The sequence below is a fragment of the Elgaria multicarinata genome, chromosome 13, assembly GCF_023053635.1.
Source record: "Elgaria multicarinata webbii isolate HBS135686 ecotype San Diego chromosome 13, rElgMul1.1.pri, whole genome shotgun sequence".
Taxonomy (NCBI): domain Eukaryota; kingdom Metazoa; phylum Chordata; class Lepidosauria; order Squamata; family Anguidae; genus Elgaria; species Elgaria multicarinata.
Genome location: NC_086183.1, coordinates 20,356,905 through 20,369,117, shown reverse-complemented (window position 1 = coordinate 20,369,117; position 12,213 = coordinate 20,356,905). Strand labels below are relative to the sequence as shown.

The window sequence follows — 12,213 nt, the reverse complement described above, 5'->3', positions numbered from 1 at the left end:
CCCTGCTTAAAACTTTTCATGGCGAGTCCACTACCCTCCTGAGCAGTCTGTTCCACACCATCAAACGATATGAACCAGTGTGGTGTAATAACTAGCGCCAGTGTGGTGTAGCGGCTAAAGTTTTGGACAGGGAGTCAGGAAATCTGGGTTCTAGTCCCCACCCACTCAGCCATGGAAGCTTATGGGTGACTTTGGGCCAGTCATAGACTTTCAGGCCAACCTACCTCACAGGGTGGTTGTTGTGAAGATAAAATAGACAGGAGGAGGGTTATGTATGCCGCCTTGGGTTCCTTAAGGATATAAATGACCATTAATAAATAATACCACCACCATCAGGAAATTCTTCATAATATTTAGTCAGAACCCTTTTCCTTGTAATTTGAAACATTAGTCTCAGGAGCCACAGAAACAAACTTATTCCATCTAGCTGACAACCCTTAATGTCATCTCTTAATGACTTCATTTTCAGGTGAAGCACACCCAGTTTCTTCACCATCTTTGTATGCCCTCGTCCTGTAGCCTAATCCTTATTCACCATCCAGCATAAATGTATTTGAGAAGTTATTTGTTGACAGCATGACACCTTAAAAGTAGTGATGGAAATAGGTGCACTACAACTTCATCCACTTGTCTTCACCTTGATCCGGTAACTGGATTCTGCTTATTGTCTGCCAGTTGCCAGCTCTTAGCATTTGTTCATGAAATTACTTTGCAAAGGTAATTATGAGTGACAAATGGTAGGGGATTGGCTTTCAGTTTTAGAATAAAGTCCAGAATTGAAAATGCTTGTAAAGGTTACTAACAAGTTTTGATCATGTGCCTAAGTTCAGGTTTTAAAGGGCTCGACCTGTAGTGCTTGACTGGGTGCTACTCAAGAATTTAATGTAATACTTGTACAGTGAAAATAAGGGAGAAGCATGGATGAGCAAAGAATTGGATGAGTACTGTTATGCAAAAAGCCAACATACAGGATTTCCCCTTACAGTTCCACCACCTCGGAAGTAAAATCCAGTGTTTTCAGTCCAAGTAAAAATAATGAATGTAAGAATACCCTGCAACAGTCCCAGATGCCAAAGAATTCAACTTACCTAGTACTCTGCTACAAATAACTTACTGGAAGGACCCAAACAGCTTAGTCATTGCTGCAAAGTTTTTACTGCTAGGCTACCGTATCACCTGCACAACACAAGAGATCTTGTTAGACCAAGGCTCTTTATTGGGCTACATTTACTTTGAACAGGTGTAATTGTCCCAGAATGCTAGTGGTAGTACTGCTTAGCTGTCACATGATGGCACAGCATGAAGATCGGGTATTTTGCTGTATATTCTGCTGCAGGGTTTCCATCTCCTTCAATAATCTCTCTATTTTCGCTTCCAACTTCTTGATCTCGTCTGTCCATTTCTGGGGATTTATAAAAGGACTGTCATTCCTCTTTGTGTAGCAGTAACAGCCAAGTTAACCTCTAAACTGTTCACTGGCTGTCACTTTTGCTAGAAGGGTTGATAGAACTGGGAATTGGTGGAAGGCTTGACTTGGGCATGAATGGGTATTTATGATGCTCATCATAAAATTAAGGAGAACAGTAATCAAGAGTGAAGGACAGCAGATACTGATTTATTGCATCTGGCTGCTATCAGAGCTGCCACAACATTCAGTACTCCACCATGGAGATTGGTTAATTAGTAGCCACATCAACTTAAGGCGCTAGAAATGTAGGAATTCGTTCAATAGTATTTTACACAACGGAGTCCATGGGCAGTATCCAATGTTACATTACAACAAACATAAATTACATTGTGCTGGTGTAAATACCCTCTACTGCAGTGCCAATAGCGCTTGCTGGTGTGACGGCTTTCCCTGGAAAACCCCTTCCGCCAGCAAGCGCTATTAGCGTGTTTTATATTAGCAGCAGTGTAGCATTGGATACTGCTCAATATTTTGATATTCTCTAGTCTAGAGGATTTTGTTTACACAAGGCCCTGCCTTCCACAGTGACAGCCGACAGTGGCAAAGAATTTGGTGTTGTTGGATATTCTTATGATGAGAGTTCTTGCTCTTCTAGGGCTACAGAGGAAGCCCAACATTTTCTGGCTATAGAAATGGAATGTGACTGAAGAGCCCTGTTCCCCAGGATTCTAAAGTCATTGAATCCAGATCTGAGACCTATGGAACTCAATACTACTAAAATCATGGTTGTTCCATTGATTTCACTATCCCTTCTCTAACTATGATTAAAGTTGGGTCCAACCCAAAGGATTTTAGCAATAAAAGTAAAACTTTCCCTCAAACTACATTTACCCAAAGCCATAAATTTGGTTTTCAAAAGCCAACCTGTTTAAAATAACATTGATTTTTGAGAACACGCACAAAAAACCTTGATGTAAAAGGAACGTTTTAGAATTGTGTATATTGGGTATATGGAAACCAAGCTCCTATGAAAGATGCTGGAAAGCACTTCTCAATTTAAATCCCTTGCGACAAGGGGAAATTCATGTTGCTTTCTGCTGATATTAAGCAAAAACCGCATGAAAATTACCTGCCGGCACCACTCTTGGATGGCACTGCCAGTGAGCGGGCCCTGAATGCTACCGTCTCGCCGGAGGTATACTTCCCCTTGATCTGTTTCATAAAGAAGAGGTTCCCCGTGTTGTTTTGGAGGAGAAACACTTAGCCGGATAACTTTTAGGAAGATGCCAGTGTCTTCAGCTTTGATAACTGGGATGAAACTCAGTGTGTAGGCTGCTGGGAAAACTTGCGGCTTGAAGCCTTTCAAAAGAGAATCTACAAGTAGGCGGACTCTATCTTCATCTTTGTGGTCACACCTGAGTCCACATACTAAGCCGTTATCTTCAACCCCTACAAAAAGGCTGCCTCCTTCGCTATTAAGGAAAGCACACACATACTTCCGCACGTGATGCTTTAGGGTTGCTGCCAGATACTCGCCACCACCGCGCTTGAATTCCACGTTCCGGGTCTCGCTGCCCATGAAAGCGCCATAGAACAGTCGCTCTTTGCCTGTGATCTCTCTCTGGACGATGGCGCTATCTGAACGAGTTCCACTTAGGAAAGTCACTGGCTGGTCTAGTCTCCAAGGGTAATGAGATTTTCTGATGGCCTTACTTTCATTTGGTAGCCACATCCGTCTTCTCTCAGGCACTAGTAGCCCTCCCTGAGGAGATTCTGAGCTGCTTCCAGCAGAGTCACTCTGCAGATATGACAGAGTAAAATCATGCAAGAGTGTACAGTGTGTAATCCAAGGGCTAATATCAAAAACAGCAGGCTGCTGTGAATAAAATGTCTTTCTTAGGATGTCGACGGGGGCCTTTTTGGGTGGATAGTCTTACTATGACAACTACATTGCTACTCTGTCTTGGTGCCTGGCTGAGATCTGTACCTGGATGTCTAGGAGTAAACTAAAGCTTAACCCGGAGAAGACTGAGCTGATGGTGATTGGCCGAGGTCAGCGGCTGGCAGATTTGAGGCAGGAGCTCGTAGATCTGCCTATTTCAGGAATCCGACCAAGGATTGTGACTGAGGCGCGGGACCTGGGTGTTATTCTTGACCAGTCCCTAACTATGTCATCACAGGTGTGGGCCGTGGTTCAGAGTTGCTTTTATCAACTACATGTGCTCCGCCAAGTTCGCCCCTTTCTGTCAGAGGCTGATCTTACCACCGCAGTCCAGGCCCTGGTTCTTTCCAGATTGGACTATTGCAACCTGTTGTATACAGGGCTTCCCTTGAAGCAAATCCAACGCCTACAGGCTGTACAAAATGCAGCAGCCAGGTTGGTCAAGGGCCTCCCAAAGTGGTCTTCTATCACTTTGGTGCTTCAAGAGCTCCATTGGCTGCCGGTGACTGCTAGGGTGTGCTACAAGGTCTTGTTGACCATGTACAAAGCCCTGCATTGCTTGGGTCCTGGATACCTGAGCACTCGCCTTTCTCCTGAGTCTCACCATTGGCAGACTCGCTCTCAGGAGCAGGGTGCCCTGACGGTTCCCTGCTACAAATTGGAATGTGCGGGTCCAGGGCTTTTTCAGTGGCTGGCTCCCGGTTATGGAATAATGTGCCCCTGGAGATTAGACAGGCTCCCACTCTCAATTGCTTCAAACGCCTTTGTAAGGTGTTTTTTTTTCACAGGAGTCTGGGGAGGGGGTGGTTTAAATTGGTGTTGAGGGCTTTTAATGGTTTGAGGGTGAGGGTTTTAATGGAATCGTCTTAATGTGGGTTGAGGGTTTTAATGGAATTATTTTATATGTTATTGTAAAGTGCCTCGATGCCAGAAATGGTGAGGCGGCGCTATAAAAATGCTTTAAATAAATAAATACGTATGTGTATGGGGAAATGAGATCTCTGTATTGTCCCTGATATTTGCTTGATGACTGGCATTGTAAAATTAGCTTGCCCAGGTGGACTTGCAAAGATTTTAAGGTAGGAAAATATGTAGTGGTGCTTCCAGACAGAGTGCTCTTATCACCAATAAAACATTGTGCATCTATTCTTTTCTTTTTAAAGAAAAAAGACTGAAGCAGTGATGGGAAACCACAAGATAGATACAAGTAGGAATGGGGGAGACATTCACTGAACTAATTTTGCACTTTTGAACCATTGTATAAACTGAAACTCAATTATCTTTCAAAATTCACACTTCCCCACATTTTGCAATGGGGTCTTCCAAATAAAAAATGGATACAAAAATGAATATATTAGGGAGGAAAACATTCAAAGATGCATTATGTTAGCAAAATGGCTTGCAAAAATGTATATCAGGAAAAAATGCATTAAAATGTATTACTAGTAGTTAATGTAGATTATTTAATGATAAAGCTATTACTTTTAATATTTTGCTACAGGGACATGTACCAACAAAATCTGGACTCTGCAGGGATACTGTGTAATGAATGGAGATGGCTAGTTTTGTTTAATAGTGTTTTAAATCTGAGTTTGTCTAGATGATGGAAAAGGCTTTCCCTAGCAGGTTGTGAGTTCTGGGGCCTGTGTGGTAAGGATGAATTCTATATTAGGACAACTGAGCTGCTTAACAGTTCATATTTAATAACTGAAACAATCCTTCCTTCTTCCCAGTCAACTATGTGTCTCTGATAAGGAATTCTTGCCAAATAACCATTTCCAGGGAAAGTCATGCCAGTTAAAACCAGTAGGCAGTCAATGGATTTGGAATCTATAGACCCCTCCTACTAATGCTAGGAGCTAGGTGATAAGTTTGCCCTCTCCATTGTGCTAAAGGAAGTAGTAAGTCTGCCTCAGGTGGGATCTTGTGTGTGTGTGCACGCGTGCGCACATGTAAATATGACATTATGAAATGAAACAGGTTGCCTGGCAGAGAAATTCTATTGGGGGAAGAGTAATTCTGTGCTGTAGCAATCACCATACCCAAAGCCCGGCTGGAATTCTGTGGCCCAGGTGAAAGGTGGCTTATTCTTTTCCTGTTATTTTTTCCCCCTTCTCCATTGCTTCCAATGGAAGGGAATTAACTGAGACTGCCCTAGGGCTGGCATAAGTGAAGGCCCTCATTTTGTGTATGGCAGGGAAACAAGAGGGCTTTGGATTCTGCAGATCCAAGGCTGCTCCTGAGACCCTTTTTCAGTCCCTACCGGCAGCAAAAAACTGCCAGCATGATATTTATGCCAGTGATGGTGTCCTCGGCGGCGGTAAGGGGCATCTCACAAATGGGCCTCCCTCCCCCATCCCGTCAGAGCAGCACTTTAGCCTATTGAATATTATTTCATTGAAGATTTTACAGGTAAGTACATTTGGACAAATGTTTGTCGGGGATACATTATGTATAGGAATCTATCCACTTTGGGGTGGTGTGGATAAATTAGATCTATTCATTTCCTTCCATCTCTTGGCTCACTATTGCACAGATACTGCCCTCTCCAGGCCTATTGAATAGTGACCTACTTTTCACTGCTGTCTTGAACTCCTGCCACAAGGGAGGATTCTCTGATTCCTTCAGCCTTACCTCTCTGCCATCTTTGGTACCAAATGCAAACCTCTTGCTTTGTCCCACAACCAGATTTTTCCCTTTCTTCACGAGCTCCTTGGATAGGTCTTGCTCTACCTCTGGGGCAAGCAGCAGTTGTTTCAGAACATGTTCCAGGCTGACCTCAGTCGTCATCTGGACAAAGGCACAGGCCTGCCTGCGTTTCTTGATCACTTCGATGTTGTGCCTTTGAAGGGTGGCACCGGCCATCCCAAAGATGTCCTTCAGCATGCTGCAGAGAACTTCACGGGAATACTTGGGGTTCAGGTTCCCAATGTAAAGTATGTAGGAAAGTGCCTGTCCAGAACAATCTTCATCCTCCTCTGATTTTGCTTCTGTCAAAACAACCTCTGGGGCTTGATCCTTAGTGCCAGCTGGTTGCCCGCACTCTGCTATGGCCTCTGAAACTGCTTCTGTTTCCATTTTCAGACCTCAAAGATGGTCTGAAAAAAATCCAGAAGCAGGAATGGTGTCTTATCTTATTCTTCATTGGGATATTGCTGGTTGGAACACAGAGGAGCAAGTTGTCTCATTAATTCTACATTGGTCTCATGGTTTTCTTTAGTAGCGCATAGTGGAAGAATGGTCACTCCTTTCTGTCTTGCTTCTAGGGATGGAGAAGAAACAGGGGAACTGCTGTTCCTACAGGCTCTGTGGCTGATAAAGCCTTGGTAGGGTCAAAGCCTATGGTGAAACAATCCATAAGAAACATGAATTTTGAGGGTTGCGATTTGGCAGCAGAAGCTTGCTGCCTTAGTGAGAGTCCACTGTGTGGCTTCCTCTCATACAGAATCAGTTAATGAGTCATAAGAACTGAATTGCCTTTCTGAATCCAACTACGGTACTGTACATATAACCCAGCAGTCCATTTTGATTTTTTACTGCCATCCACTATAATCTTCCCCCCCTTTTCTAGCAGCTCTTTCCTGGGTGACCACAGCCTATTCAGGCTTCCAGCAGTAAATAATTATCAGCAAATTCTGCAGTTCTTCTGGCTGGGATATCACTACCTTGAATAACTTGGTGTCACCTTCAACAGGGGTGGGCAGATTTCAGACATGTAGGAGCTACTTTATTTTTAGTAGGACCCTGAAATCCACCATCTGGAGCCTAATGCAAAAGACATACACGTAAAAGAAATTCCTGGGCTCAGAATTCTTTAGCTCTGAGTGTCAGAATTGAACAAAGCTCAGAGTCTTTGGACACAAAAATCCACTCCTGGTTCTCTTCCCATACCTCCAGTTTCTACATTTCAGTAGTATAACTTTGGGGTGGTGGGATGCTGCTATTGTTAAACAGTTGGGAACCAGAAATCCTTGCCAATCTGCTGCAAATCACTGAGATTTACGCGGATCGCAACCTACCTTCTACCCACCCGACCTACAGAGCTGCCATTACGTCCAGGTAAGTGTCTGAAGAAGGGTGAGGCAAAGGTTTGCTCAAGCTAAGGTTGTGGAGCTTTGAGGTTAGGCTGCTGAGGCTCCAGGATCACTGTCTAATTGAACGGCCAAAAAAAAACCTTGGAGGATATGGCTGTGAGTAGGGATGCACAAATGTGCCCTCAAGTTATTAAACTTGCAACACAGCCAATTAGTTGGCATCCCAGGCAAAGCAAACCCTCTTTAGAATTTTAAACCTCCCTGCCCTCTCCCCTGATCCCAGCATCCTCAAAGATCGAGTTACCATGGAAGGAGCTGGTGCTCATGCTGTACTAAACAGCTCCAGGTTTGTTGTCATTCAGAAGCTGTGGTGTCTCTCCAGCTACGTCACTCCTCTGGCATGTGCCTCCAAGTCTCTTGAACAAAGCTTTAAATTGTGAGGTCATAGATGCCCTTGCTATAGTTCTAGCCAGTGTTCGGTTGAGAACACGGATAGGGAATATTTGCTAAGGTAAAATGAAGATGTACTTCAATGGCTCCAATCTGAGCTGGAAATACCACAGCGAGGTTTCTTGAAGGTGGTAACAGTAGGAAGCCATTAGAATCACAGCAAGCAAATATTTGGATTGAAGGAACTAGGGAAGAGGGGTGTTCAGCAATGTAAATCAAACCAATGCCGAAAGGTCACATAGGCAACTATGTGGGTGAGCTCCGTCTTCAAACTAAGCAAACTGCCACTTGTTTAGCTGCTGTTCATATTCCTTAGAACAAGGAACTTTAGCTGTTTATCTCCAGACTGGCCAAATCTATCTAAATAAAAATTATTTCTAGGGTGTCTCAGCTATGTGTTATGCCATCCTTTCCCAAGCTGGTGCCCTTCAGATGTTTTCAACTTCAGCTTCCATCAGCTCCAGCCACCACATCCAAGGGTCAGGAATCCTGGGAGTTGTAGTCAGAATGTCAGAAGGACACCGGGTTGGGGAAGGGCTGTGTAATGTTGTTTCCACAATGTGCTCTGAGAAAGTGAGCACACATGCTTTGCTTCCCTAGAGCTCAATGGATATAGGATACCGGCAACAGCCTTTACCTATGAAAGCATTCCAAGTGTGCCTGGTCAGATTTGAAAGGCACTTCACATGCAAATAAGTCAGTGCGTATTATAATGCCAGCAATGGGTGCACCAGGCAGGTGCAATGCTGCCATGGGCCACTGCATGCGATACCGTATTTCTTCGATTCTAAGACGCGCTTTTCCCCCCATATAAACATCTCTAAAAACAGGGTGCGTCTTAGAATCGCGGGTCATTTATTATTTCTTAGAATCAAAGCTTTTTTTCCGTTGGTGGTACTGAATTTAGTGTGCGTCTTACAATCGATGGCGTCTTAGAATCGAAGAAATACGGTATATGCATTTAAATGTGACTTGGAACGCTTACACGGATGGCCCATGTCCTACATACATCGGGTCTGCTGTTTTCACACAAGCTTAGCTCAAACATTCTCTCTCTACCCTTCCTTGTTGTTTCCTTTCCCCTGTTCTGAAAGGATAGGGCCAGCATTCACTTGTACGGAATAAGAGAAAAGGGGCTGCAAGGGGGAACTGGGGAGCCATTTCCCCATCTCAGACTACATTGTCATCAAGTCGTGTTCCCTCCCATTTTCCTGATTGGCTCAGATCCCCTAGAATTCGGGCTCTTGTAGGGATTTGTGGTGGGCCGATCTATCACTGTCAAAACTCTTAGATAAACATTTACATTCAATGGCTAAAGTTATTTTCAGCGCCAACCAGCAGAGAATCACAGCACAGTTCCCCTGTAATGTTTTTTTTTCTCCTCCTTTTATTTATAAACAAAATCAACAGAATAAGTGCAGAAAAGAATATTGGCAGGGCCCTCCCTGCTACCTGCAGTAGGCAGTGCTCACAGAAATGGTATTCTGCAGCCAGGCAGTAATAGCAGAGACAGGTAACCCCACACAAAGAGGGCGACACCAGACAATCACAATGTTGGCTGAGTCACACCACTCCATTGCACTGCAGTGGGCGCTGACTCTTTCCCACAATTGGCTTATTGCCTGTGAATTTTCATTGCTTGTTTTAGAGGCTAGGGGTTTGTGTGTGCGTGTGTGTGGTTTTTTTTTTTTTTTGCATTTTCAGCTTGGCTTGTTTTTAATCTCTTCTTCTAGGCCAGTCCTAGAAGAACGCTTTCTCTTCCACAAGAACCTGGGGTGTGAGGAAGAACCATCCGCAAGAAGGACAGTGGGGTATGTGACCTGGGAAGTGCCTACAAAGGAGGGGCATCTTACCCTGCCCCGTACCCAGTTTTTTTTTAGCGTGGGGCAGGCAAGTAGCCAAGCAGAACTGACGCTCAGGGTCCATTTCTCTTCTTTGGAAACCAAAGGAAAGGGGAAATTGCCAAGGCTATTCTGGAGCAGATGGAGGAAGCCAAAAAACCGACATGCTTTTACTTTTTGAAAGCAAAAAAAGGGGCTTAAGTCAAGGACCTGGAGAGGAGCAGAATTTTGGGGGCACCAGCTTGTGACTCTCCTTTCCCATTCTTACCTGGCAGCGGCAAAAGCCCTCCACTATATGGAACAATGAGGGCCCCTGCAAGTGCCATAAAAAATAAATACATTAAACATTTCCCGGAATACATACAAACAAAACAATTCATTTCCCCCGCTTGAGCTAGGGAAGGACAAACCATCCAAAGACCTGTTCCCCATCCATCCGACATCCCACTCACCTGCCAGGTAGCTACAGCTGAAGGGCTCTGACAGTGTGAACTGGAGGGGCAATTAAATGGTACCATTGTGGAATAAGAAACATTTAATTTCCCAGAAAAAAAGTTAAAACAGTCGCCATTTCAATAGCAAGTAGAAAAAACATTTCAGACGCTTAGGAAAAGGAAAGACTGGACTGTTCAGCTGCGTGTCCTGTGACACTTGGGTAAGGGAACTTAGGCTTTCCTCCCTCCCCGCTCCAACCAGCCCACTTGGAGAGCTGCAAAGGTGGGCGAAGGCGATAGCAACGCAGATTCACTGCTGCGCTCATCACAAGTATCCTCCCCTCCCTGTTTGAAATAAATATTAGAGCTTTCTGCCCTCAGGCCCGCAAAACAGGAAAACCGCTTGCTTGAGACCTCCCTGGAGGAAGAGGCCATAACAGCACCAAGTGAAGAGAGAGAGATCCATACTCAGACAGCAGGGCCAGCAGGGTGGTGTCCCCTCTGCCGTATCCTCCCCACCCTGGTACCCAAGGGAGTGAACAATCTGGTTAGCAGCAACTGCTTGTCTTATGCCAGAGCTGGCTCCTTGCAGTCTGTTCTGTATGGCACAGAAAAGGGAACACCTCTTGGCATTGCCAAGGTTGAGTCCTTGCACGAAGAAGGTTCTCAAGGAGGGCAGCAGAAGAATGTGGCGCATCTGGAAAAGGACTGAACAGCCGGAGCTCCATACACACAAGGAGAAGCATCACCTTCCCTGTAGGGTGGGCTGCGCTCCCAAACTCCACCAGCGGAAAGCAGAGGGAACATCCCATCCCTTTGTGCCAACAAGTCTCTACGGAAGTCTCATTTGACTGTTCGGGAGTGCCCAGGGCCTTTCTCCAGCACACCACCTTCTCTTTGCTGGCAAAGAAGGTGTCCTCGTAGCTCTGTGATGCGGTGGGTGAGGAATGTAGGCGTGCCTTACGGGCATGCGCAGGGAGTTGAGGGCACCACTTCAGCCAAAACTGCGCCAGAAAGGATCTTTTTCAGAACTTGCCCTGTTTTAACTTGTCAATGTGGTAGGTGAGCTTCAGCGCCGGCCCCAGCTTCAAGCCCATGTACTTCATCATCATATCGCTGCGCAACAACAGCAAGGCCTTGCCGTCAATCTCCTGGAAGCGCAAGCAGAAAGAACCACATTTGTGCCATGCCTTGCGCTGCTGGCAATGCCTCAACAGGGCCAGAGCCAAAATTAAAGGAGGTGGTTGAGATAACACTATGGCAGGGGCGGCAAACTTTTCAACGTTAGTTGCATAGAAGAGAGAACTTCTTCCAGTTGCTGCTTTTCAACCCCTGTGGCAATGTGACTTAATGTCATCGGTCCCCTCATTTATGTGACCAAGCCCCAAGATTAAACAGCTGGGCTTTCTAGCTATTTGGGGAAACCCTCTAAATACAAAGTCCATCCTTTTTCCAAAGCTTTCTCCACATGACTGACCTATTCTGTACCCAGGGCTATATAGCCTTTATGCTAAAAGTCCAAATTCTGCATGCATGGCCGGTGGTCAAATTGAGCATATTTGCATGTTTGTAGTAATTTGGTTTTTGCTAATCATGGAGCAGGGCAAGTAGTTTTGTAAGTTACTGGAGATCTTCAACCATACCCATGCACTTAAGCGTAATGGCACAGTTGTAAAGAGCTGAATGCTGAGATTATCAGGGAAGCTTTTCAGGGAATCAGTCACCCAAGACAACATTTCATGTTTTTTTCTTGGCTTTGGCAGAATGACAGATTATACAGAGTGCTAGGTCTTTTGTCAACTAGCTTCAGCCCCACTGGATCATATCTGACAGCCAGTGTCAATCTCACATACTTTTTCTCCACTCCCCAACAATAGCCCATGTCAGTATTCTAACTATTCTTCCCCAACGGCTCCCTGAACTGTACAGATTTGCTTCACTTGTACGTACTTGCATGAATAAAGTATAGTCAAAGATGATGCTCTGACTAGGCTGCATGTGGGGCTTTCAGGGGCACTTTTTTTGCACTGTGGAAACATGTTTTGCCTCAACTCTCGCCCCTCAATCTACACTGTGTAGGTCCATTTATCCCTGGACCAATTCT

At 44.9% G+C, this 12,213-nt stretch overlaps 2 protein-coding genes across 8 annotated transcripts in view; both read right to left on the bottom strand.

The window, feature by feature from the left end:
- Window positions 1-1,214: 1,214 nt before the first annotated feature.
- Window positions 1,215-7,100, bottom strand: SLFNL1 (schlafen like 1). The gene is made up of 3 exons (XM_063139906.1): window positions 5,985-7,100; window positions 2,538-3,206; window positions 1,215-1,402 (listed from the first exon to the last, which is right to left on the bottom strand). Exons 1-3 carry the CDS (start codon window positions 6,426-6,428, stop codon window positions 1,283-1,285), a joined length of 1,233 nt encoding a protein of 410 aa, XP_062995976.1. The 5' UTR covers window positions 6,429-7,100; the 3' UTR covers window positions 1,215-1,282.
- Window positions 7,101-10,192: 3,092 nt separating this feature from the next.
- Window positions 10,193-12,213, bottom strand: part of SCMH1 (Scm polycomb group protein homolog 1) — a 56,037-nt gene continuing 54,016 nt past the window's right edge. For all 7 annotated transcript variants that reach the window (XM_063140691.1, XM_063140695.1, XM_063140693.1 and 4 more), the window contains one exon: window positions 10,193-11,260. In XM_063140691.1, coding sequence (XP_062996761.1) covers window positions 11,135-11,260 — 126 coding nt within the window. In that variant the 3' untranslated portion in view covers window positions 10,193-11,134. The remainder of the gene's footprint in view (window positions 11,261-12,213) is intronic.

Excerpts from the sequence above, each read along its gene's own strand:
- SLFNL1 (XM_063139906.1), bottom strand. The coding sequence starts at position 6,428 with ATGGAAACAGAAGCAGTTTCAGAGGCCATAGCAGAGTGCGGGCAACCA. Across the intron at positions 3,207-5,984 it reads GTACCAAAGATGGCAGAGAG|AGTGACTCTGCTGGAAGCAG; the intron begins GTAAGGCTGAAG and ends TCATATCTGCAG. Across the intron at positions 1,403-2,537 it reads TCCAAGAGTGGTGCCGGCAG|AAATGGACAGACGAGATCAA; the intron begins GTAATTTTCATG and ends ATAAATCCCCAG.